We start from the raw sequence: 27,784 nt of genomic DNA, 5'->3' as shown, positions 1-27,784 counted from the left end.
CAAGCTTTTAAAAAGTAATTTTTTATCATTTTTGTCAATACAGGGGTGGTTTTTAGGGGTTGAAAGGGAAAAATTCTTTTATTAGCTATAAGGTAACTTTTATTTTAAATAATTGCACGATTTAATCATTCCAAATTTTTAAAAAGTAAATTTTTATCATTATTTTTTGCATAGGGATAGTTTTTAAGGGTTAAATAAAGGGTCGAAATGATCAAATATATCATAAAACAAGTTCGAGGACATGGAACGTTATTTAATCTTTGTGCTTGAACAAGATTTTTATCAATAAAATGCTTAAAACTTAATTTATTCAATTTTTTTCACTTAGGGTAGTTTTTACCCCTAAAAAACAAAAAGCGTCAATCGGGCTTATGTCACTTTTGAACTTGAGCCTAAGATGAGCCTTATTCTAAATTTTCATGCAAATCCATGCAGTTTCAATGAATTCGGAGGGTACAGCTGATTTTCAGCTTCAATATGACTGTATTAAATGTAATAATAATCAAAACTCCACCGAAATTTTGACTTCAATTTCAATCAACGTATCCTGATAGTTGCTAAACAATAATTATTATTTGTGTCATTTTGTTTATTCTTTTAAAATTTAGCTTTAAAGTGCTAAAGCAAAAAATGAATTTATTTACAACCGAAGCGTATGCCGATACTGTCTTTGTATATGGGTATTCCAATAAGAACGCCAGGCAAGCAGCCCGAGAATATCGGCGAAAATACCCAAATAGACATCAACCTGCCCACACAATCTTTAACGCATCATAGACTTGAAGAAAGTAACCCCGATCCAAAAAGGCCATTCGTCCTCTTCAATACTCGGTTCGGTGTAAAAGTACGAGAATATCGGCGAAAATACCCAAATAGACATTAACCTGCACACACAATCTTTAACGCATCATAGACTTGAAGAAGAAAGTAACCCCGATCCAAAAAGGCCACTCATCCTCTTCAATACTCGGTTCGGTGTAAAAGTAATCTTCATTTATCACCATATTTTGTATGGCGTGTACTGAATAGAGGAATATTACATCCGTTTCACCCCAAAATGTACAAGCGTCATATGCTCAGCGATTAGAATTTTGTCCACCACATAGACGGAGATAAGTAACTGCATGGTTAAATGCTTATTTCCCGAATATGGCCACCGTCTTCCCCAGATCTAAATCCTTTGGACTTCAATATTAACACAGAAAACCTGTTCCCTCAGCTTTTTTCCTTGTACAATCACCAGTAACAGAAGGAACGCCCATACTTTTACTTATGGGAGACTATTTCTAGGCGCCTATTGCTTTAAAAAGGATATATCCTACAACTCTGATTACTAGCAGCAAATTTTTAAGACAAAGTGATAAATGTTACGCGAACAGCGATGTTCATTCATAACGGAGTAGTTCGATTGTCGGCAAGAGAAAACTCCAAGGGTATAGACGCCAACAACGTGCATTGTTTATCGAGAACGCTTCGCTATGGAGAAATTGGAGCTGGGCACTCAACAGGTTGCCTATTTTCCACCCAGACCCAGACGGTCAAGGTCGGAGCTGTTCCCCGACGGTGGCATTAGAGGATGGCGTCGTCAGGGACATCGATTCGCCACCTCCGACCCTTAACAACATCAGACAGCCCCCGGCTGCGTAAACCAATTTGTAGCAGGCCATCCATCTTTTGGAAGGGCACGTCTGGGCCCGCTTTGAGTGCATGTCACTCCGTTGGAAAGTGAGGCGAGGAGCTGGGGGTCGGGTCATGCGCAGAAGCTCCCAACAGTGGGTTGTTTTTTTTCGCTTTAGTCGTACGAGGTGGTCATAATTACACTTATTTTACCGGAGTCAGCAGTAATTTTGAAGAAAAATGTTGCTACGGATTCGAAACATTAGCAAAATGGACCATAATCGCATTTTCGAGTTTTTACATTCGATACTTTAAAAAAATTGGGATTCTTTCCTTTGTGATTGACAAACAATAACATTTTTAATAGTTTGGGAACAAGCAGGGAATTTTATAAAAAACGACATCTTTAATACGGATTTTGGGAATGTCCACACATTTTTTTTTTGTTCAAAATACGTGTTTGAATGTACATACCAGTTTAGCAGCACGTCTAGTCGAAAATTATAGCAAACAATAACTGCATTTAAACAAAATAAAAATGACCAACTTGTGTAAATAAAATATATTTGTTGATTAAATAAATTTTGCTTGAAAATACAAAATAGGTACAACTACATAAATTCAAATACGACACTTGCATATACAGGGTGGCCAAATGAAAACGAAACAGAGCCATTTTCAGGAACTGCGTCAAGATTGTAGAAAAACGCTCAGACCCGTCGATTTTAGATTAAAGGGGGACCTTCTTTGCTGGTATTTTTGACTCCGCCACTTTCACCCCCAAGCAAGGGTAAGCATCACCCCAAAATATTTAAATGGCATTGGAGGTTGAGTAATATTACTTTTGAAAGCTCTTACAATTCTCTTTACAACAGACTTTAAATTTTATAATTCCGCCCAATACTTATTAAGAATTTTGATTTTAAAGTTGAAACTTATGTACAAACAATTAGTAACGGTAAAAATGTCAGTCATTCGAGTTAAGTACGCCAATGGTATAAATTTAGTATTTCTTGCGTTACATTGGTTTTTGGCGATTTGTTATCACTTTCGTAAAAAAAACACAATTGTAAAAAACAGAAATGAATGCTATACACACACAATGAACGTAAAATTAGTGGATTCCAAATTATTTTCTAGTATTATTTGGAAGCGTTGGTTGGTAGTTTATTTAATTGTGTTTTTGAAAATTAAACACTATGGTTTATTCCATTGCGGAAAGGGTAGATATCATTTCGCTTTACTTTATGAACAATAAATGTGCGAATAGAACAGCTCAGCTATTTAATGAACAACATCAAGATCGACATGTCAGGAGGAAGTATGTTCTAGAGTTAGTAAAAAAATTTCAAGAGACAGGGAACGTAGCCAATAAAAAACGAGAAATTGAAAAACCTATAGTTAATGAAGCTAGTGAAGTTGCAGTTTTGGGACAAGTTCATCTTGATCCTACATTAAGTACGAGGCAGCTGGCATCTGTGTCTGGGATCAATCGAACTAGCATACAAACCATTTTGAAGAAGAATAAATTCCATCCATACAAAATACATTTAGTCCAGGAACTGCATGAGGATGATTATGACCGCCGTTTGTATCCACAGTTCCTTTTTAACAACTGTTTTTCTGATTTTATCACATTTAATCAACTAAGTAGTAAGTAAGCAAGTAGATATAATTTAAATTTTAAAATGTAAATTTTTTTCAAAGTAATATATATAAATATTTTGGGGTGATACTAACCCTTGCTTGGGGGTGAAAGTGCCGGAAACAAAAATACCAGCAAAGAATGTTCCCCTTTAATCTAAAATCGACGGGTCCGATTGTGAGCGTTTTTCTACAATCTTGACGCAGTTCTTGAAAATGGCTCTGTTTCGTTTTCATTTGGCCACCCTGTATTTCGCGAATCTACACTACGTGACATATTTCTCATTCGGTGGGTCCGAGAATATAGGCAATTAGACACGAGACGTCACTTATAATATATATGTATTTTTTTTACTCTGCGCTTAAGTCGTTCAAATTTTGTAACAGTACAAAAAGTACATAAAAATAGCGAACAGGAGAGACATGTACTCTAAATATAGATATCGATTTTGTCTCACGACGCCTATCCTTTGAGAAAGGTAAAGAAGTTTTCTGAAGACAATTTGTAGTCCCTAAAGTATTTCTATGAACAGTAACATTTTTATATAGCATAATCAACACAGCTGCGTAATATGTTATAGACAACGTTATTGCAAGTTCAGAAGCCATCGCATCTTATCGGAGTCTGAAAACAAGCGCGACACATTTTGCAAGTCTCTCAGTCGTAATACGAATTTTTATTTAAATTTAAAATCAGCGACCGCTGCAGTCGGAATTCATTACATTAAAATATTCGGGTCAGTTCTACGGATTTACGAGCGATACTGGCAGTGGTGTACCCAGAATAAGAAATTTGGATCAAGGTTTTGGAAACGCAATAAATGTGAAACGAAAGAAAATAATAATAATAAATAATCTATACTTATTAAATTATCTTTTTATTTCAGTGACATCTTAAAGAGGTGAGGGCTCCCTTTAGCGACGCCACTGTGTTTAGAACCTTTTATTCGACAAAATGCTCCTATTGTTAACTGCTTTGTCGTCAGATTGCAGCTTATATAGTTGATTTCGCGACAATTCCGACCGATCCGCAAGCGCGCGTATGAAATTTTTTTATATAAAAATGACCTTAGTTATGCACTGCCTACCTAGTAAAAGTATGCATATTACATTTACCTCTTTATGTCTGCCACACACTGATTTACATCTATCGGATATATCCTGGTTAGTTTTGTATTTCCCTTTCAAGAACTTGATAGACAGCATTAAATATACGGGGTGTTTCTTAACGTAGTGGCAATTATTGTGTCTTTAATATTCTTGTGAACCAGTTGAAATATCAGTAAAAAATTGATCCACGCTTTTTGAAAATATTTATAAGCAGATTAATAAAAAATTGATTGAATCAAACACAGCTTCTATCTCCTGGAAGATGTAAACTTTGACCTTGCAGCATGAGAATGTAAGAATTATTGCTACCAAAAATTAAAAAAAACGACGAGTTTCGAGTAAAATTATAAAATGTTACAGTTACCAAAATAACAGACAAAATTGGAAAAATAAATCCCAAATAAGATTTGAAAGTAAACCCAGATAATAAATTACGGGAAACAACTACTCTGGGCACAAATGTCCCGAGCAGCAATATTTTGCCATATTGATGACGTGATACTTTGTTACATCTCAGTATTACTCAAACCAAGATAAAGTTTTTAAAAAATAACCGTGACTTAATCAATAATAATTTATATATCAATTAATGTACGGCAGATTATATTTTTAAAACGATTCTTCTATACGTTCCTTAAAATAGACAGAGATATTCATCCGCTAGGCCTTTGTCGACCGCAAAATTTATTAGGTTTTCTTTTAATGGCACTAGGTTTTTTTTAATACTTTTTAATAACTCTTTATAAATTCTTATTCCATTCAAATTTGAATAATATTTATTGCTCTTCCAATAAAAAAAAGTAATAAAACAGATTTCAATATGGAAAATACTTTTAGATATTTAAAACGCATAACGAAATTTGATGACGAATGTTTCATATTTATACTTACTTGCTGAATAAACATTTTAAAAATTTGTACTTAATAATACAATAAATATCAAATATTAATGTTATAAATGTGCTGTTTCTGCTAGTAAGTAAGAGCAACAAACGTATCTAACGAAAGACAGGAAATCTATGCTATAAAAATTGTAAAGTCCAAAAAACAAAATATGTTTCGACATATTTTACATATATAGTCGTTTCTTGGTTGCAAAAATGTAATTATGTTTTTTTTTTTAATTATCTGATTATATATTTTCCTTTACTAAGGCACTGTAATTTCCTTAGTAATTATGTGCAATTGTTTATAAAATAATGTACCTACTCATCGATGCGAAAGCTTTAATCGGTAGATATCTATAAATAAGCTGTACATTGACCAAACTGCAGTAGAATCTTCAATTCTAAATTCAGATGTGGCACGAGAGCAGAGAATCTGAATTATATAACAATTTATAATACGGGTTCTCAATAATGGTAATCCCTTTGTAGCTCAAAAGTCAAAGGGATCGGTCTCGTGCTAAGCGGGTGAAATCATCATCAGTTAATTTTAGATATCTACATAATTTCTGTTATATCCTAATTACTATGTTGAGTTATTTGACATTGCCTGAAGTGTCATGATCGTCTATAGGTATATCAAGACATTTTGGGATTTTTAACAGTTTTTAAAGATAATCAAGAAAACACCATTTCAAAGTAATAATTTCAATCCTACTTTACAAACTACCAAAAAAGCGACACAAAATGATATAAATATCACATTCGCATACAAAAATTAAGCATATTTTACGTTTCGTGTAAGCCGTAGTGCATTATAGCAAACATTATTCTTTACTTTAGTTTTCTACATGATAGTGTATCAATTCGAAATGTCAATATCGGATCCTTCAAAACGTGCTATGAACTTAACCATTTTATAGTCACGGTTTATTAGGAAGATTATGAAAATGTTAAATATATTGAACTTTAAATAAAGTGTGATTATATTATTAGCGACGCATTAGACATTAGAATTGTCTGTTGACAACCTTTAAAGGGAATTGGATTTATTTTCAAGACACTTTTATATTTAATATTGTTTCTTCCGTTTGAAGTAAGAGTATGACATATTAAGGCGATAGTCAAGTGTTTTTTCGGTAATATAATATCGATTATATTTCTATTTTACTACTATGGATCGAAGAACTACAAAAAAATCACGTGTTGTTTTAGAAACTTACCAATCATAACAAATTTTGAGAACGTCACAAAATCATCGAACTAACATACCTGAAACAATATAAACCTTATTAATACTTTGTTATGTATTAAATAAATATTTTTTAATATTATGAGGACATAAATGATAAGCAACATGTTGGTCAACCCAACCAAAATCATCAAGGAACCCAAAAAGGACAAAAACTTCTTTTACAACACCATGACCGGTGATAAAAGATGATGTTTTCAATATCTCAAGTCTTGTTTACTTTGGAACGCAGCTTGTACATAATAATAATTTTGTCACACAAAACAAACTACTGCTAAAACTTGAATGTACACATCAAAACATATGACATATCAGCCCAGTTAGTTGTAAACAACACAAATAGTACAAATTTGGCAAATACAGAGGTGTACGAGTTTGAATTACGAAAGATCTCTTTCGTAACTAGTTACATTTGTTGTCAACGAAAAAATTATGTGCAGCTATGTCACCAAAGTTCAGAACTTCGTATGACATCTCAAAATTAAATATTTGACTACGGATTCCCCAAAAGAATCCTTGACCTCATCGATCCTTAAATTCCAACGAACGAAACATCATTAAAATACGTTTAATGTCAGGAAATTTAATTTTTTTTTAATTAAATTTAACTTAAGAATCCAAAGCATTTCACTTTTACAATAAATTAAATTACCCATTGCGTGATCCTGGACTATAAACATATAAACGTTATTGGTCCTGAGGGCCAAAAATCGATGAATCGAACACAGCCAACTGAAAATTTGAGGAATGAAGTGATTTTACGTCTCACGAATGTCTGTCTATACTGTCAATGTGGCGTTGATTTCTGGCATAATTCCAATCCGGGACATTTATAAAAGTAACAATTCGCCTATATACAATGGTGACATTTTTCTAAGTCTATTTTAACAAGGCTTGAAAGTGTATGTGGAGAAATAAGTAAACCACAACACGAGCCTGACGTCCGGATCGTTAATTTGATACGAAATTTTATCGACATATTGTATTTTTTTTTAATCCTGTAATAAACCGCGTTACTTTCAAAAATAAAATTTAATTCCACATACATTTATAATTTTAAACTATTTTTATGTGCTTAAAGTGTAATTATCTGTTTAAAAATTCTTGTATAGTACATACAACAGAGTTAATTTGATGCATATCGGTACCTATTTTAATTCTACAAATCATGCAGCTTCTTGGTCTTCGACAAATATAGGTCATTGAGATTACGCGGCAATAACATATCAAGTAATGACACACTTAGACATTTCAGTGATAATTAAAAATATATGATTAGATTAACGTCGTAAATTTTCATATCTACAATAACAGGTATAATCAATACGGTGTAGCAGCAACATGGAATGTATATAGCAGCGTTTGCTGCCTGAAACATATTTAAAGCAGCTGCATGGTTTTGTTTTTCATTGAGATAACCTACTAAATGATCTATAAATAAATCGTTTAAACACAATCTTCGCAGCGAAGGATGAATGCTAATGGATAATGAAAACAGCTTAAGTTCCATTCGATTTTGTGCGATAATAAAAGAGTAGTTCTTATTTAGCGCAACAGAGATATTAAGGAATAGAGTCAGAAACACTGAAACTAATTGTAAGATGCCTCTGAAATTGATACAAGCTTTGTTCGTAGAGCAATCCAAAAATATTCATTTTATTCGGAGAAACAAGTTGCTTTAATACATATTATTTTTGTCATTATAATATGTAGGTACATATCTTTAAAGATAGTAACAGTTTACTTTCTAATGTATATAACATTATCTTGTCAACTTATAAATGGACAAAATTCTAAAAATAAATTATTGTTTAGTCAAATAATCAAAGTCAAATAGTCAAATTACTAGGAGCATATGTCGCAGATAAGCTTGTTTAACGTTTCGAAAGTTTCTTAAGGTTTATGTTTATGAGAATATGCAATTTTAGCACCCACTCCACGTTTATTAACATTATTAACGCCTCACGGACTGCGGACTCTCTTCTTCATCTGCTCATCTAGCGGATCTCAGTTTAGTCAAGTTTGTACCTGGATATTTTCAATTGTAACAGCGAAACGAACAAAAGTAACAAAACAGAAAGCCTAGACTCCTAGACATTCTGGTCTATTTTTTGCTGGCACCTGACACCATATTTGGCTGAACTTAGATGAGGATTGTATTTTACTTATTTTTGATTATAAAAGTGACAAAGTAACTCACTACCTTTTGGCAATACAAATACTTAGAACTTCTAAGTTGAACGTTTTCCTGAACAACGAAATATAGTGCAGTCACTGAAGCAATTTGGCTAATAATTTTTTCGGATGCAATGGATTGACGTAAAATTTGAACTAATTTGAACTGCAGCTAGGGAATAGCCCAAGAAACAAAAGTTATATAGTTTTTTTATTAAAAATAACCTCACGATTCGATAGAGACGAATTCTAAGCAAAAAATGTTCTATAACATTTTTTTGTAGGTACAGTCAATACTTCTTGAGTTATTTGCGCCTAAACAAGTTCGTTTTTAGCCCAAAAAATGCGTCCGAGCTATTTTTCGCAAATATCTCAAAAACAAGTTTGATCAAAAAAATGATCTTAAGCAAAATAGCAAAGAGACTGCTTTTTTTAATTTTTGTAGGTGGTATAGATCCCGAGTTATGACTCCCAGAAGTTGAAATCAATTTGAAGATAGCTATAATCGAAACGTTCAACGTCCTGTAGCGGAAAATTAAAGGTTTTCCGAGGAAAACTTATATAACACTTATTAAAGTTCTTGAAAAGACCTTTAAATTGAGTGGTGGTAAAAGTCGTTAGCCTGAAAACTAATGAAGTTACAATCAAAATAAAATGATTGACTTGATATTTGACGGAAAAAAAAAATTTAACGTACTCCTTCTGCAATTTACTTTACTTATGTATTAACAGTAGATTCTGGGAATTTGAACGGCTTTAGAAGCCTAAATTTAAAAAAATATTTCATTTACTTTTGAATAAAATTTTTAAATTTTTTAAAAATTTTCGCCTTTTTATCAAAATATTTCAAAAACTAACAAAGTTGTAAAAAAATGATAGAATAAGAAATTGTAGGTTTTTTTCTTACTGAACAATACGCTTTTAAAAATGTTTGTAGGACAAAATTGCAGTTATGACTGTTAGAAGCTCAAAACTAAGCTCCAAGACTGTCTTTCCTGAGCCCTTTTAGCTTACAAATCTATAAAACGAAGGGCTCAAAAAAACTGCAAATCACAGAACTTAAAGTGCTTTAAATTCCCTACAAAATGGGTTTTTGAGTAAATTTATAACTTCAAAATTACAAAAGTTATGGTAAAAATATTAATCGCATTTTTTCGGTAAAATTTTCGGAGTGGGTAAATTACCATAATCTTTGTGTATTTTGGAGCACTTGTGAACTGATTAGAGTAAGTATTTTAATAATATACATACACACGCGTATCCGAGTTCACATGTATATGTATGTGTACATTCGCAAATTGAAATTTTATATGATATTAATTTAATAAAAAAAATATTAAGAATACCTAAATTCTAAGATTTTTTATGACGGGTAGGTCTTCCATAAGGGTTTTTTGGGTGGCTGAAAAGTTGCAATATATCATAGATCATTTGAAAACCAATAAAAAGTTTATAATTCAACATATGCATACTATTAAAACATTTCAAGCTTTCAATAATATTTTTTTGTTTATTTTATTATAAGGGATGGTTGCAACTTTGTAATGAGTTGTAAGCTTTCTAATGAATAACAAAAGAAATTCAATGTATTGTGAATGCGCCAAAAGAATATTTTAAATTGTTAAAACTTTTTTTTCTATTTTTTTTGGCCAAGGAATGGTAGTTTTTAAGGATTTTTTTAGGGTTGAAAAGTAATTAAATTTCATAAATTATATTAAAAAACATGAAAGGAACTTTATCTAACATATTTGAACATGAATTGAATCTTTAAAATACGTAAATTTGCGATTTTCGCATTTTTTTCGTACAACAATATGACAATATAACTTTTGAAGTGGGGGGTCAGATGAGCTTGTATGCAAATTTTCAGGACAATCCATGCTATCCGAAAAAAATGGGAGCTTTTACCTTATTTTGCCATTCAGTGACTGGGCTAATAAGAAATAAAATAAATATCTTCGAAACAGTACTCAAATTATTATATCTATATGAAGATATTTGTTTTTGAGGGGGTTCTGAAAAAGTTTCATTATTATTCCATAAAACTTCGATACGATCGAGTTCAAGTACACCAGAGGAAAACCAAGCTCCTTGATATTTATCGATTCCATTCCATCGCTTGTTTCCAGTGGTGGCCCGTGGGTTTGAATACAGGGGAGGCGCATTTTGAAAAGAGGACGTACCTCATAAGAGCTGTGGGGGGTGTGGGGGGTGGCAGTCCCTCGTTTAGCGCCGCAGGCGAAAAATTTTAAGGAATTTGAAGGTCATTGTGTTTTGCAAGTACCCCAAAATGAATACTGTCAATGTGTACAGTAGCTACTTAGATACAATGCGAGAAATAAAATTTCAACGTGTGGGGGCTGAAGTGGATAATCGATCAACCAACCCAGTTAGGATATAATTATGTAGATTACTGTAATAGTTCATTCTGTATAGTTTTTGAAGTTCCTTTAAAAACATTGACATCACTAAGATGTTTATCTAAAACGGGATCAATTTTTGCGTTATAGTCTATCAGTTCTAAAAATACCCCTTTGTTTACTGAGTCACTTTTTTTATTATGTCCACGAAGAGAAAGGTTACATGTACCACATAGTTTTAAGATATTTAAAATTTTTGAAAGAAGCAATCGATTTTTCTTAACTGTTTCGTTATGACTATTTACTATTTATTTGTTCTGCATAAGCCACTATTTAAACAAGAAGCAATATTTACTCTTCCTAAAAGTAAAAACTCATCAGCTTATTTTTGTGTTTAGGAGAATTTTCATGTTTCTTAATTTTAATTTCTAAATGTTTCAAGTCAGAAACTCCAGTTTTCGTCCAGTTTTCTTCGCCTCCTCCAAACAATAAACATACAAAACAAAAAAATCTATTTGTTTGGTCACAACCACACAACCATAGGGTCTTATCATAAATGTTTTTTATCAAATTTGCGAATGCCGGCCCACTTTTTGCACTCTTTCTGCACCTCAACTAAATTCAACACTGGCGTTGGAAGGCCGTTATTTTTCAATTCGACTTTTTCCTCTAAACTTAAATTACTAATAACAAGTTTTTTTATTTCACAAACCCTCATTTTAAACTTAAACTTATAAAATATAATGTCTTAAAAAGCGTCAAAGCAAAAACAAATCACATATAACCACACTTCAGTGATACGGGTTACTGCCTCATGGAGTCCCAAAACAAAGCGCTCGAGCGCGCGAGCCTATCGTCGCCTATCCCCTCCTCGTGCCAATTTGTCCAATCATATGTAAAAATATGCTTGCACGATGGACTCAGATTTCACGGTCCGCGATGGAGTGGGGATTGCGCGCACGGTTAAACGTAACTCTTTGGTACGATCATAGATGGCAGATGGCATTAATCTGAGCTACGTTCACGGAGTACATGGACTTTATGCAACCAACCTAACATCCAAGAGATATTGAATGCATGCTATTTAGATTTCTTATTGATTTAAATAAATACATTATTTTAAGTTTATAGTTTGAAAATATCTGGGGGGGCGGAGTCCCAGAGTCCTCCTTCACGAGCCGCCACTGCTTGTTCCAACAACACCCATCGAAAAATTACATCAGCGCAATGTCGATTTCATTGCGAAAACAAAAATTTATTCCGCGGCACAGTGAATTTTAAAAGCTGCTATAGCAAATGGCTCAGAAAAGCTCCAATTAATCGAATTTTCAGTTCATTCACTTTCCTCTCTCCCGCCAAGGCGAAAAAAGGGGGGAGCCTGTATTAAAACCCGCAAATGTATCGAAAATCAATTCTAATTTTATCTTCCAATCGCCAGAGATACGAGGTACATCGCTGTCGAATTAAATAGATGCGAAAATGCAAAACGGGGTAAACCAACGTCTCGATATTCGATTTTCGTTCGTTTATTTTTAGATTACGTTCCTGAATAATCGGAAACAGTGTTTGTAGTAGACAGACGTCGCTAGTAAATATTTTTCTATGCACGACAGTTACGATGGTTTTAAAATATGTGGACAGGCCGGTTGACCTCTAACGGTTCCATTTATGCGCGCATCCAAGATTAGTTTATTTTTTACACCTTTCTACCTTTTACAATAAAAACAAATGTCGCAATTGTTGAATGAATATTAAAAACTACTAAAATTTGCAGATAATTGTGATCTATTGTTTCCAATTCTTTGCCAGCTGAAATACTACGTGTACCAATATTGGTATACAGCTTTTACTATTGCAAATTTTAGACTAGAATTATCTTAAATATATACGGAATTTGTAGAACATTATAGCAATACTTTTACATTGCGAAAGTAGGAATTTTGTAAAAGTTTACTTAACCTTAAAAATAGCAAATAATTCCAGACGATTACGATTCAGACAGTCGTGGTAGAAATAATGTTACATTGAGGTAACTCAAAAAAGGTTTTTGGCAAGTAATCTGTTCCAATGAACTCATAAAAATAAAAACTCCTCTGGTATTTTTGTAAAAACATATTTTGACTTATCTAAAGTACTGTATTCTTTGATGACAAGTTTGTTCTGAATTATAACCTTTCCTGATATACCCTTGTTTGCCAAGATTAAAGCAACATATTTCTTTATTTATCGTCACTTGACGTAAATAAGTAGTGTGAAATATTTAGAATTTGTATTATTTGTCTTTTCGTTGTACATTCAAGATACCGAAGGTGAAAATACAACAAAAAGCCACCTAAATAATGAAAAAATAACCTGGTAATAAGAAACCAATAACCATTACCATTACGATCAATTGCAATTGATGCTGCTAATTGATTAGAAAAACTTTTAAGTGCTAACAAGTTTAAAAATATGCAAAACAGAAATTGTCATGTTACGACGTATTTGGAAATTAGATTTTTTTTACCATAAACAAGATGTAATTATAAACCTGATCTTAATCTTCGTACATTTTTATTTAAACAAGACTGGATTTTAAATAAAATAATAAATTCGTATAGCAATATGCAAGAAAAATACAGCTGTGTATGCCCAAATGATTTCATTGGCGTCTTTGAGATTTGAAGTGAATTACATTTTACATCATTAAATACCTATTTAGACGATAGGTATGCAGAACCGTTTGGCAGGTCTCTTAGAATTTTTACAGAATAATGACAGAAAGTTTACAGTTTCAAGAAGAAATACACATATAAAGTGATTTATTAACTACCAAAAGATTCAAGATTAAGTGACATAAAGCAGTAGTGCTACATAAAAATCTAGGTAGAGCAAATATGGTGACAGACATTGCTTTTATGGAAAATCTATACTTGACCCTAGCACAACTTTTAATATCTTATAATACCAAGTAGGTTTTTTGCATATTTGTATATGTATGTGTAGATTTACACTATTTCAGGGTTGGATACAAACGATACAGGCTTGTGTAAAGGATTACATGAGGATTCTAGTTGTCTTCCGCTTCGCTTGAGGGGAAAGGACAAATATAAATATAATAATAAAAAAGTTAATGTTGGTTCACGATAATAATATAGCATGATTAGTTATAAAAAACAAAACACAACAGTAAATATGTTTTATTGTCTTCTATAGAGGGTGTATGTTTTATTTTTATATGTATCTTCTATTAACATTAGAAATGTTTAAGGAATCGCTAGATATTAGGAAAATATGTGGAATCAGTCAGTGTATAGTGAGGTATAAGCTTTCAAGGTGTAACAACTGTTATGCTGAGCGCTGGGCGAAGGGGAGGTTCGATCGGAGCGATTTTGGTGTCGTTGTTGTATGTTGAATCTTTCTTCGTTGAATAGAAGTGACTACGGTGGTGGCAAGAGAGAGGAAACTGATAAACCTACATTTTTACAAGATTCTGTCGATGTTTAAGTGTGCTATAAGTCAACTTGATTTTCAAGGCACATAGGGGCGAGATGAATTTGTGCGTAACGTAATATATAGTTTTCAAAAGGGAAAATTTGTGATGACTTGGTAGTGATATGTCGAAGGGTGTGTAGTTGGGGTGGCTGTAGTGTTTTCGGCGGTTTTTAGAGTTGTTTTGTGATTCTAGCGGTAGGTGGTGAAAATGTATACAGAGTGGTATATTATAGTTTTCGATTCTAAATTTTCGACAAATTGAAAATTTTTTTACGGTTTAAATATGGCTCAGTAATCATAAACCACCGGTTCACTTAATAAAAACAACTTATTCGTGTATTCATCCAACGCATTGTTGAAGCGTTTGCTGTCGGTTATTTCTTGCACAACGTCGTTTCTCCAGAATTGCATTAAAGATGTTTACTCTTCATTTCTCAGAAGTGCGACTTTTTACAAGAAACCGCAATGAAAAATATTTACAATGAAATCATCTGAACTAAGACGCGTAAACTGGAATTTCCGATTCATTTTGTTTGTTAGCTATTGCATTATTTCAACGAGCAATTGCGTCTGTCAAAATTCAATCATTTTTCTATTTGTAGAAAGTCTTTTTCTACATATCTCCACACCTGAACGATTTAAGGCCCTAAAACTCAAAATTAAGAAATTTGCGTCCAAGTTTCTTGAAGCAAGACCAGACGTCCAAAATCATACAGAAGATGCTAAGATAGAAACATTTACTAGTTTCAAAGTGACCTAGGTTAAAGATCCATCATTCCACAGCTGCCAAGTTGTAAAGCAAGTGGTCCGTTAGCAAGCAAAACCTTATGCACAAGCGGGCATACAGCCGGATACACGATATTTTTATCCCAACCTCATAAAATGCACAAATTACATTGGAACTAGACATTGAGCACTGCACCATGCCAACGTTGGCAATGTTTTTCATCACCAAACAGTATGCAAGTATGTACATGAATCTAGTACTGTGCAAAGATGAGAGATTTAAAGAGGAATCTGAGTAAAACTACGGAGTTTTTGATTATATACTGGAGATATTCAGTATAAAATGGCTTCAAGCAAGCATCTATAAATTGCAGCAAAACCATCAGCATCAGCAACATCAGTATGGAAGACCTCTTCTACAGAATATAGGAAAAGTACAAGTTCTATCCGAATCAAACTCCTTTTCCAAAGGTCAGCTGTTTATCGTGCTGTAGTTGCAATGAAACAAACATCCGAATAAAAAAAAGTAACTCAAGCAAGACCGGAGTTTTATCATCAGAATTAAAATTGTTGTTCACTTCGCCATATCGAAGAGAGCCGGTCGGTGCAACCGAGCGAAGGTCATCGCTATGATAAATAGTTATTTGTGCACGTTCAAGCAAACAACAGCTTATACCGTCCGGGCCGGGTTGTCCACTTTTATCACACCACTCGGCATATTCCCTCGAAAATAAACCGGCCCGCTGGGCCTAGGCCCGTACGAACACCTCTCCGGTAACTAGGATGACGGTGATATAATGGATGTGTATTTGGGGAACTAACCTAGGCGGTGTTTCCATCATGAAGTTGTAGGCAGGTCGCGGTGGCGGGTACCACGGTGTCGACATCGTGTCCAAATAACTAGCACTGTTGTCACTCTGATATAACATATCTAGAACTCACTGGAGAGGGCGAAACCCATCTTCAGGCGTGCGACGCGGATTGTTATTTTGCAATGGTGACGAGTTTAACTGCGCGGCGTTTCGGCTTGTGAGCGGCGTGCGATCATAACGAACGTCGGCATTCGACTAGCCAACTGCGTTGTTTCGCACCACATTGGCGTCGCGATCCGACATGTGCTACGCCGATCGGTGGGCCGTGGGCGCACGCCCCCCGGACGCTCGCGTGCCCTTGGGGCGGCAGGGCGGCGGCTCCCCGTCTTAAAAAAAAATAACGGGCATTTCTTCGACGTACAGTGTAACACAAAACATGAACTAAGCTTTGGAAATTACTTTTAAAATAGCGGGAAATCAATTTACCCCCCTATTTTGGAGACTGTTTTTGTGTGACGTCACATATTTAGGCAACTCGCTACAAATTGTCATGGTTCAATCATATAATTAATAATATTTAAGAAATTTTCATACAAATCTATTTTCGTACGCTAGTTGCGTATTAGGTACCTACTAAGGGAGATCTCGAATACGTAAATATACGATTTTTAAATGTTCACTATTTTTCGCGCCCTTCGAATTCGCATTATAGTCGCTGGCAGCTAACTCCTCAAGCCTCCAGCCTTTACCAGTGTTCTATATGGTGCGTGACCTTGAAATTATGCCACGATATTTACATTCGAGCTTAACCAGTCGAGCACGGAGGCTTGTTGGCACCTTCCTTTTCTTTTTAACAACCGAATATTTCAATATAGCCCTTCTTCTCTACCACCTCGGCGATCGCAGTTGTATGTTGCAATGTTGCATTAGTTGCATTTCCCATTTCATAATGAAAACATTGGTCATCTGTGAGTACGCGCGTTTTTGTTTTTAACTGGTATTTATGTGAAGTTTTTCTTAAGAATTTTTGTGACACGATCTTAATTAATTAGTAAAACAATCATTTACATTTTACTCTGGTAGGTACGTACTTAACTTATTAAAATAAAATGAGTGTGGAAAACGAACATAACCTCAACAACTTCTTTAGTTGCATGGACATTGTAGATTATTTGTTATTATTTATTAAAAACATACGATTCAAAATTGCGAAATTTCTTAGATAATCACACTGTATTTTCGGGAACCTATAAAACCATTCAAAACGATTTAATTGAGAGTATTAGTTCAATTATCAAAAGTAAAATTTATGACGAATTAAACAATTGCGAATTTTTCTCCTGGCAAGTTGATGAAGCCACAGATGTTACCTTAAGTCTCAATTATCGGTAATTTTTAGATAGATAGATGGTGCCTGGAGAAGTTGTTGAAAGATTTGTTGGATTTTGTGACATAACCAGTGCGAGAGATGCAGATAGTTTGTTTAAATTATTAATTAACGAACTTGAAAAATTTGACTTAAAAAATAAATTAATTGCTCATGTTTAATGCACGTATTTGTCACAACTGAAGGAAAATTTTATTTTATGACGAAGTTATTGATCATTTTGCTGGATCAGAAAATCGCAGATTGCCATTGATATATGAATATATTTAATTTGTGATATGTAATTTATTTGCCAAAAACGTTTTTATTTTTAATACATATCTATATATTTATTTATAGGTATACTTATACATATATAAGTAACACATACACATACATTGATATAATTTTAATTTATTAATTACTATAGAAGTCAATATTGTTCTATAAATTTAAATATATAAATTCTATAATACTTTTAGTTTGTCGCTTGGGGTTTGAAAGTTTTTAAATATTTCTAATTTTGCCAGAATATCGCGATATTTAAGGTCATGACAAAGAAGACATTTTTTTGGCACTACGTCCCAAGTACATAAGGTCGAAAATCGATCTAGTAAAAAAAATCCTTCATGACAATGTGTACTATTGCCTATTATTTGGCGTATGTGACATCACTACTAAAAAGGTCTATTATTCAATAAGGAGTTGAGATTAGTTTGCAACACTTCACTTAAATCATTAATAAATAATATGAACAGAAGAGAGTCCAAAGCAGATCCTTGCGGAACTCCAACTGTATAAACGGATAAGGACAAAACAAAACAATAGCAAACAAAACATAATGTTGAGAACTACTAAGAATACAACGAACAAATTATCATTAAGGCACTTAATAAGAGGGTAATCACAGATAATTTTATTATTTTAACTTCTGAATAATATAGAACTATAGGTAGACATATTGAGAACTCTTTGGATAAACCGGTTCGTTTTCATGAAGTTACCAAAACCAAATACGTTGTCAATAAATAACGATTATTCTGTGGTACTAATACGGAGACTTAAAGGATGATGAGGAAGGGTAAACCAAGCAAAATATTTACAAATGGGAGGGTTATCGAAGGGATTTTCAAGGAATTTGGGGTATTTAATCAATGGAATTAATTTTAGATTATTATTGATCAGTCTGAGCATAAAGGAGGACTAAGTGGCCAATGTTTGTACACACACCGATATTTAAACACGAATAAGGAAAACAAGCGGTATCAATACGGAGTTTTTTCAACTTTATCTTAATTCGAGTTATAACTTATAAATAAAACGATAATACATGCAACTGTTGCCATCAACTGCGTTTTAATGTATGAATTAACTCCAGCCAGACAGTTTCATGGAAGCAAGTGTCTTTTATTGTTTAAGGGAAGTCATTTACATATTTTTTTTATATTCTTACATTTAACTGTATGTTTTTTTGTAAGACAGATTGTCTGGTGTACGTTAATAAGTGCGAATAAAATATGTGGATAAACATACCAATCCTGTGAGTTAACTGCAATGTACAGCAATTTGTGTAAACACTTGCAAACAGTCAGCCTAGCTATCGATAAAGTCAGTGGTTCCAAAAATGTTTTTTTCATATTATTGTGGTATGTCAGCAGGTATTAAAAAAATATTCCTACGAATCGAGTTTTTGCACCTAGATTTATTTACTCTCTGAACATCCTGTTCTCTAAGATTGTAATAAACCTAGGGCTCGACATTTAGGTACAATTTCATTGGTAGCAGCCACAAACAAAAAATCAGGACTTTTATAAAAACCCACCCACAAAATCTTATGGTTGATTCCAATAGAAAATCATTTGTAGTTGACTGTGGTGGCGTTTACGGTATTAAAAAAAAGTTATAGCTTCGAAATAGCTTCAGATTTATCTTCAGGACAAAATTAGCGTGAAAAGCAAAAAAATATATAGAGACCTGAAGCTAAGCCCTCTAAATTAACAATCAGAAGTGTGACGAAGACATTAATATTTTTCACCTGTGGATTCTCGTAAAATAAAGGTCAAATATTTTATGTGAAATAAAAATTACCGAGTTGCAGTGTTTCATCACTAACCAGTAGGTACTTAAGTGATTTTTGCTGTGCAGGCGTATAAACCGCATCCTATATGGTTCTTTGATGATTTTTCTTGAAAATAATTAAAAGAAAATAATGCTGGAAAATGACACAATCCACACAATCATTCCGGTGATTTCCGCCATAAAAGTATAAACGTCGTATATGACTAAATTATCAAGTAAGTACCCAAGAATAAAATGCGGTAAATAACGCCATCGCTGTTTGGTAAATTAAATCGATGCGTAGTGTTTTTGGTATTTTCGTAATAAACAATAATAAATACTTGACGTGTCACCAGGAACTGCCGTTCCCACATCGGGATGACCTTTACAAGTAAATATGATCGTATCAAAGGGCGTCTTACGTTTCATAATTTATATAATTTCGTAAACATGTTTAAATGTGTGTTTATCCCACAGATTTTATTTAAAAAGTAACTGAAGCCCTGACACGTAAACAGACCTAGAAATTTAGGTGTGTCCAAAGATGGTCCATAGGTGGGCTACAGAGGGTCTACTAAATTGAAATATGCAAATTTTTTAGTATATTATTTTTCATCAATTCATGCTTGGGTGGAAGCCTAAAAAGCATATTTACTGTAAGTAGAACATTTGCACACCAAAATTTTTATGATTTTATTAGATCATGTTATTGTTTTTACGTGCTAGACTGAAAAACAAATGAAATGTCAATATGTCGTGAAGGCAGGAAGATGTTAACAATAGTTCTCGTGTAATTTCAATATAAAACTCAAAAATGTCATTCAACAAACGTGTCAAAGTAATCTATGCAGATTCCTTGTCGAAGCACACCGCAAAGACGAAGATTCTAATTAGGCAGAGATAAAGATACTCATGGGATCAAGGAGCCCCATGTTTTTAGAAAATATTTGACTTGAACCAAACATTTTTAAAAATTAGCCACCAGGTATATTATTTTCTATAAACTTTCAAAATGTGTTAAAAAATCAAGATATCCAGACGCAGTTTTCAAATGGTCATGATAAACAAACTCTTTTCGGGAACTAGGAGAAACCCTTCCTAGTCGAGTATCGTCTGCAAATAATACACAATGACCGTCAGGAGCACCGGGAAAGTCATTAAAATAAACAAGAAAAAGTAGAGGCCCCAAAACAGACCCCTGCGGCACACCAATATTTATAGGAACAATATTAGAATTTTTACCTTCGCAACAAACAATTGCGTCATATTATAAGATGATTTTGAGAGGAGCGCCCCGAAAAACCCCCTGATACGATTTTCGGCTCGTTTACGCAAATTTTACAGGAAAAGTCCCGGAGATGACGTCCATATCCAGGTTCCGGTGCACCTGATGGTGTCCGGGAGGTGCTCGCCGACGCCATATTAGGAATCGGCGACCCGAAAACCCCCCGGGTGTAAAGTCTCGTTGCATTTAAGAGTGAAATTCAGGAGAAGCCTCGGAGATGACGTTCATCATCAATCCTAAGCTCCAGGTCCAGATGGACCAATGTGAAGGTCATATTCGGGATCAGCGACCTCGAAAACCCTCAGGACCCTCATTTGAGTCCATTCCAGGCATTATTAACCGAGTTATGAATTTTTTCGAAGGGACTAAAAAACGCGTTTTTCCGGATGCAGTGCAAAATTTGTCCGAAAAACATAATACAGACTTGCTACATTTTTTTCACATTTCGGAGGTTCAGTGCTTTATTTCCTCGACTGTCGCCCTCCAAAAGAGTTGAATTTGGCTCACCCTGTACAACCCGAGCTACTTCTAACGTAAACATACTAACCTTGGCAACATGAGTCCGCCGCCCGGCGAAACGCACGTCTCTGGCGCCGAATCCTCCTCCGTCTCGTAGTCGCCGCTGTCCATGTTTCCACCACCTGCAACACACGAAAATTGCGGTTTAGTGTCGGTTCGAGGGCTCGTAAGAGACACCTGTTCCCATCCGGGGGAGTGCCCCAATCCTCTAAATGTTGGAGAGGTCGAGACACCACGTCGGCGGGCGCGCCGGAGTGTGGCCACTCCATTATAATCGTCCCGCCTGGCTGTCGAACAATGGACTCAGTGCTGTTCGGTGTTGCCGGGACCTACAAACCCACCGTCGAGACACTGACTGATCTGTACTTTCGCCTATGCCTTAATAAAGTGTGGTATATGGATTAAAACGATAATATACTATGGGTCAAACACGGGCAAAGTTTTCAGTTCAGTTCAGTTTGGTTTGATTAACAATAAGATATGCAACAAACATATTTCGTCATTTTTTTCAGTGTGCATAAAAAAGACACCATATATTATACCTATCAATGTACTATAAAGGATAAAGGTTCATACCTACATAAAATCACAATCATTTAATAAAAATCGCCACTACCTAAAATTCTGCTTCCGTCTTTCTGCCTCTGTCTATGTAGTACGACTAGTACGTTATCATCTATTATAGTCCAGACACTAAAGCATTTTGGCTACCAATTTTTTCGGATGGAATGAATTGACGTGAATGAACTCTAGCTAGGGAATAGCCCAAGAAACAAAAGTTATATAGTGTCGATGTGTGCTTTTACCATAGGGGGTGGATGCCATCCCTTCTGGAGGATGGAATTTTTTTTATTAAAAACGATTCGATAGGGGGACGAATTCTAAGCAAAAAATGTTCTATAAGAATTTTTTGTACAGTCAATACTTTTTGAGTTATTTGCGCCTAAACATATTCGTTTTTAGCCCAAAAATGCATGTTTTGGAACCATTTTTCGCGAGTATCTCAAAAAACTACAAGTTTTATCAAAAAAAATTATCACAAGCAAAAATGCAGGTAATTAAATAGCAAAGAGGTTGCTTTTTTAATTTTTGTAGGTGGTATAGAACCCGAGTTATGACTCCCAGAAGTTAAAGTCAATTTCGAAGATAGCTATAATCGAAACATTCAACGTCCCGTAGCGGAAAAATTAAAGGTTTTTCGAGGAAAACTTATATAACACTTATTAAAGTTCTTGAAAAGACCATTAAATTGAGTGGTAAAAGTCGTTAGCATGAAAATTAATGAAGTTACAATCAAAATAAAATGATTGTCTTGATTTTTGAGAAAAAAAAAATCAGTATTAAAATTAATGACTTGACGGAAAAAAATTAAACGTATTCCTTCTGCAATTTACTTTATTTATGTATTAACAGTAGATTCTGGGAATTTGAACGATTTTAGAAGCCTAAATTTAAAAAAATAATTCATTTACTTTTGAATAAAATTTTTCAATTGTTTAAAAAATCGCCTTTTTTCAAAATATTTCAAAAACTAACAAAGTTATAAAAAAAAAGAAAAAGAAATGAAATACATTGTGAATGCACCAAAAGAATATTTTAAACCGTTAAAAACTTTTTTTTCTATTTTTTTGGCCATGGAAGGGCAGTTTTTAAGGATTTTTAAGGGTTGAAAAGTAATTAAAATTCATAAATTATATTAAAAAAGATGAAAGAAACTTTATCCAACATACAGGGTGTTTCTAAAATAGGGTTCCAAACTTCTGCTGCGTTTATAACTCATTAAAATAAGCCAAAAAGTTCCTATTAACATGTGCCCTAAAACGCACCCTTAGGAAGTTATATGCCCTTAAAAGGGCTCAAGCAAAACTGTTTTTTTTTCTGTTATTGACAAAACGGTCGCAAATAAATAGAAAAAAAAAATATGGTTCTTACATAACTTTTTACGTTAAATAACATGGGCTACTCCGTTCTTTGACATGCAAATCATATGCGTCCCATTTAGGTTGGTGAAGGGGGTTTTCGGCCCGTAATTTTTTTTATTTCAATTTTTTTACAATTTTCTCTACAGATTTATAAATTCTTAACAATTTTACGTAAAAAATATTATCTTTGTCCAAATCGATATTTCCAATGGTTTTCGAGTAAATTGAGTTTGAAAATTTTAATTCCATTATTTCACATTTAGCTATTCTGCAGTAGTAATTAGTTCTTTAATTAGTAAGTGTAACTCTAAATTTAAATAGTCTTAGTTTATGTCCTAAATTATTTATTATTAAATGATCGGATCCTTCATAACTGCAATTTATTTGAAAAAAAAAACAGTTTTGTTTGAGCCTTTTTAAGGGCATATAAATGGGTGCGTTTTAGAGCACATGTTAATAGGAACTTTTTGGCTTATTTTAATGAGTTATAAACGCAGCAGAAGTTTGGAACCCTATTTTAGAAATACCCTGTATTTGAACATGAATTGAATCTTTAAAATACGCAAATCTGCGATTTTCGCATTTTTTTCGTACAAGGGTAGTTTTCATCCCCACATAGAAAAAAGCACACATCTAGACAATATAACTTTTGAAGTGGGGGGTCAGATGAGCTTGTATGCACATTTTCAGGAAAATCCATGCTATCCGAAAAAATTGGGAGCTTTTACCTTATTTTCGATTTCAGTGACTGGACTATTATGAGGAATTTCAAGTAAACACGAAGAACAAAACAAGTGATTTTGCTATTACTAGACTTTGTTTTATAAATTCCTTACATTTTATATGGAATATCACCACAGGAAACGACCCTATTCTACTGGCATTCATCGTTGACAAAAAAAGCTAGTAAATAAACCAAAATATTGTGCAAACTGCCAAATCATTGTTATCACAAAACCGAGAGGATTCCAAAAAACGACAAATATACAAGGTGTTGCATTTAAACAAATAAAATTTTAGTTCATAAATCCGAAAACATGAAAAAAACTCAAACAGTGGCCTAATTCGTTCTTAAAACCAATGCAAATATCTCATTGTACCACAACAAGGTTACATTGTACCAGAACAAGGTTAGATCACATTTGCCCTCTAAAATGACATCATCACGTTTAATGTGACATCAACTATTAACACTCCGTTGTTTTTTCCCTAAACCTCAGTACAAAAAAGCCGATTAAATATTTTATATTCTTCGTCACTGACAAGAATATACCCTACCACGAAATATACATTTGCGGGTAAACATTGCGTGACTACATAAATATTTCGCGTTTGGATTCCTATGTTTGGCAACACTGGGGACGCTGCAGTATAATACGGTCGTGATTCCGTGACTGTGGTTCTAATTATACTCTGTTCATGCCTTGTACATAGGAAGTGGATGAGGGCCAAACACTGTGGAGTAGTTATGGACGTATCAGTTTATTTTGATTAGAAGCCGACTCTTGAGAAAAAGCGTTATTTTATTGCAGATTTAACCTGTTATCTCCCTTACTATTAGAAATGTGTACCCATGTCTAGAACCATAAACATGTGTTACATCCACATACGTGTAAACCAAATTCATTTGAGCCCTAAAGGTGGGATGCGAAATGGAGTCAAATCGTAAAAAAATTATTGTAAAATCCTTACAATTTCCGAGAAAAAAATTTATTGAAGTTTACTTCCAACCACTACATACAACTGTAGTTTCTAGCGTCATTCGTAATACGCGTGGAGAATCACGTGGCCTCAGTGATTCCGAATACTGAAATCCGATTTTACAATCGTCATTGCGATAGTGTTTACAATAGTTTTTTTTTAGTAGTTAGTGTCAAAAATGGCTTGCGTGTATAGCAACTCGGAGTTGATGGATATCGTTTTAATTTATGGTGAAGCAAGACAGCATTTGTATTATGGTGAAGCATTTGTGTTATGGTGAAATAGAACAACATTTGTGTTAGTTCGTAGAAACTGAGTAAGACGGGTCCAAATTTGTTTTACACGTCGGTGGACAAAATTTTGAGTTTTGTTGTAACATTAGGTATGTCAAATTATTTTATTATTTAAAACCACAATGATTTTTATTAATTAATAATAACAACAGCGGCCAAAGCAGTTGAATTTGCTGATATAAAATAGGTACTATAAAATTCTATTTACTTCTTTCCTTTTCCTCACCTTTTATGCCTTTGACTTCAAACTACGATAAAGTGAACTGAACGTCTTTTCACTTTTTTGTACTATGGACTATGGAACTCACTAATACTCGAAATTGTAATATCGCGAACAGACACAAATATAGAAATATGCCGAGTTAAAAAAGCAACGGCCTCACAACTTTCATGAACAATAAATACCTCGCTGGTTATCATAACATGTCCGTTTGTTTATTTTTTTTTTAAAGCTGACATGACGGTCTTTTTAGCGGATGTCACAATTTACATACTTTTAAATAAAAAAAGGCTTAAGGTAGGTAAGTATTATTATTTCCGTAGCCTTATTACAAGCTTGCAAGTTCTATTTCATGAAATTTTATGTAGCAATGTTGACTTTTCCATTCCACAACATTTTCAAGCTTCTTTTTACGTAATAAATATACCCGTATGGTCCTGTGACTGTTGTTTTACCGAAACAAACGTTTACGAAAAGATTTGTCTCCATTCACGATCTGTTGTTTTCAAAACACATATAAATAATCAATTTCCGATCCTACATTTGCCCACCTGAAGCGCATACGTAATTTCTTATTCCCAAACAAAGCGATAAGGATTTTATGACAATGAGAACAAATACTTCAATCAATCATTCCCTTGCAAGCGATAATTAATTTTATTGTTTACTTTTCATTAATTATATGAAACTGGTCAGTGCATTTGAGTTAAAAATAATATCTTACGCAGTTAGCGACAACAATATTTTTTTGAGCAGCGATTAATTAAAACAACAAGACCTTTATTCTGTTTTATTTAAAATGGTAATGTATCGAAATCGGCAGCCATGCATGAAAGTGTGTCGGTGATCTTAATTAGGAGCGCAACTTTGTGATTAAACGTATGACAATTAAGAAGGATTAACCCTCCGAGAGAGCAGTCGGTGACTTCTTTAATGGTTGGTAAATATCCTGCTTGCAAAAATGTAACCTCCAGATAAATCAGCGGTAAATTTTCTGGTAAAACAATATATCGAACCACTATCAACAGATGATATGATGACCATAATTCCAGGAATACAACTGTATCTCTTCCCGAAGATACTTACAAATTGTTACTAGTCAGGTAGGAATTTTATGATAACACTGAACCGACCAAGTGCCAAGAGAAATTCAACAATCTAGAAGTGCTTCACAAGGGAACACCTACTGGCGAGCCCACACACACGCAAATAAAAATATACTCGACACATCCTTTGTCGTTTTCCTGTTACATTTTCATTATATAAACAAAGGCTCGCGATAACTTTTGTACTAATAGTCCAGGAAACCAAGGGGATCCCCTTCGAATTCCTTCGGATAGAACCGATTGACGTAAAACTTGGGCTGTAACTAGAAAGTAGCTCAAGAAACAAAAGTTATATAGTATCCCAGTTACTGTAGCTGAAAATATAGTAATACCTCCGAATTGTTTATAACTGCATCGATTTTTCTCAAAATTTAGAATTAGGCTCATCTTACCCTTCACTTCAAAACTTATATATGCGGTAGGTGTGCTTTTTGTTCTTAAGGGGTGAAAACCACCCCTTATTGGAAAGAAAAGAAAATACAAATTTAAGCATTTTATGTAATCAAATATTTTTTATTTGTGCAGTATGAGTAATTTCATGTGCTATCTAACATGAAACTTAATGTATCCCAAATTTTCAACCCGGAAAATCCTTTAAAACCCATCCCTTTGGATGAAAATAATATAAAAAAAATTTTTTCAACTTGAAACGTTTTAATTATGCATTTTCATGCATCAAATTAAAATTGATTTCTCGATTAATAAATCTTTTTTATCTATTGCAACTTTTTCCCTTGAAAAATACCTATTCTTTCGAAAATAAAATGAAAAAATATCATTGAAAGAGTAAAAACATTTTAAATGTGCATTCGTATTAAATAATCATTTATTACCTTATTATAATATAGTAGTAATAATATAGTACTGATAGTACTGGTTTATTCGAATATACACATACTAAATACGTATATATACAAAAAAGATCTAAATACAAAATTGTTGTTTGACCTTAATTTCCCTAAAATTATCACCTATACACGTGTTTATTTTTTCACGATAACTTTCTTACTTTTTAAGATTTTTAATCGCACAAACGCTCATTTTGCAGGGAATTGTAAGGGCTATGTGAACTGTTGATCTTTTTTAAGCCCTTCATTTTTAAGTTTGAAGGGTTTAAAGGGCTCGAAAAGGGTGGTTCTCTCATTCGTATGATAACTTGAAATGGCGAATTATCGATTAATATTAATTTTAGAGGAATAAAAAATAAAGCAAAATCTTCAGCAAAAATAAAGCTAAATTTTTTTACTGTTGTATTTTTTT

General features: G+C 33.6%; 1 protein-coding gene across 5 annotated transcripts in view; it reads right to left on the bottom strand.

The window, feature by feature from the left end:
* The window catches only part of LOC108910132 (aryl hydrocarbon receptor nuclear translocator-like protein 1), a 98,040-nt gene that overhangs the window by 35,015 nt on the left and 35,241 nt on the right, over positions 1-27,784 (bottom strand). For 3 of the 5 annotated variants that reach the window (XM_018714653.2, XM_018714654.2, XM_018714651.2), the window contains exon 2: positions 21,311-21,404. In XM_018714653.2, the coding sequence (XP_018570169.1) occupies positions 21,311-21,393 (83 nt within the window). In that variant the 5' untranslated portion in view covers positions 21,394-21,404. Of the gene's footprint in view, positions 1-16,064; positions 16,296-21,310; positions 21,405-27,784 lie in introns of those variants that run through there. The other 2 variants (XM_018714650.2, XM_018714655.2) reach the window with 2 other exon arrangements.

The sequence above is a fragment of the Anoplophora glabripennis genome, unplaced genomic scaffold (genome assembly GCF_000390285.2).
Source record: "Anoplophora glabripennis isolate ALB-LARVAE unplaced genomic scaffold, Agla_2.0 scaffold184, whole genome shotgun sequence".
Taxonomy (NCBI): domain Eukaryota; kingdom Metazoa; phylum Arthropoda; class Insecta; order Coleoptera; family Cerambycidae; genus Anoplophora; species Anoplophora glabripennis.
The sequence above is the reverse complement of the archived record's forward strand: the minus strand, read 5'-3'. Positions and strand labels throughout refer to the sequence as shown.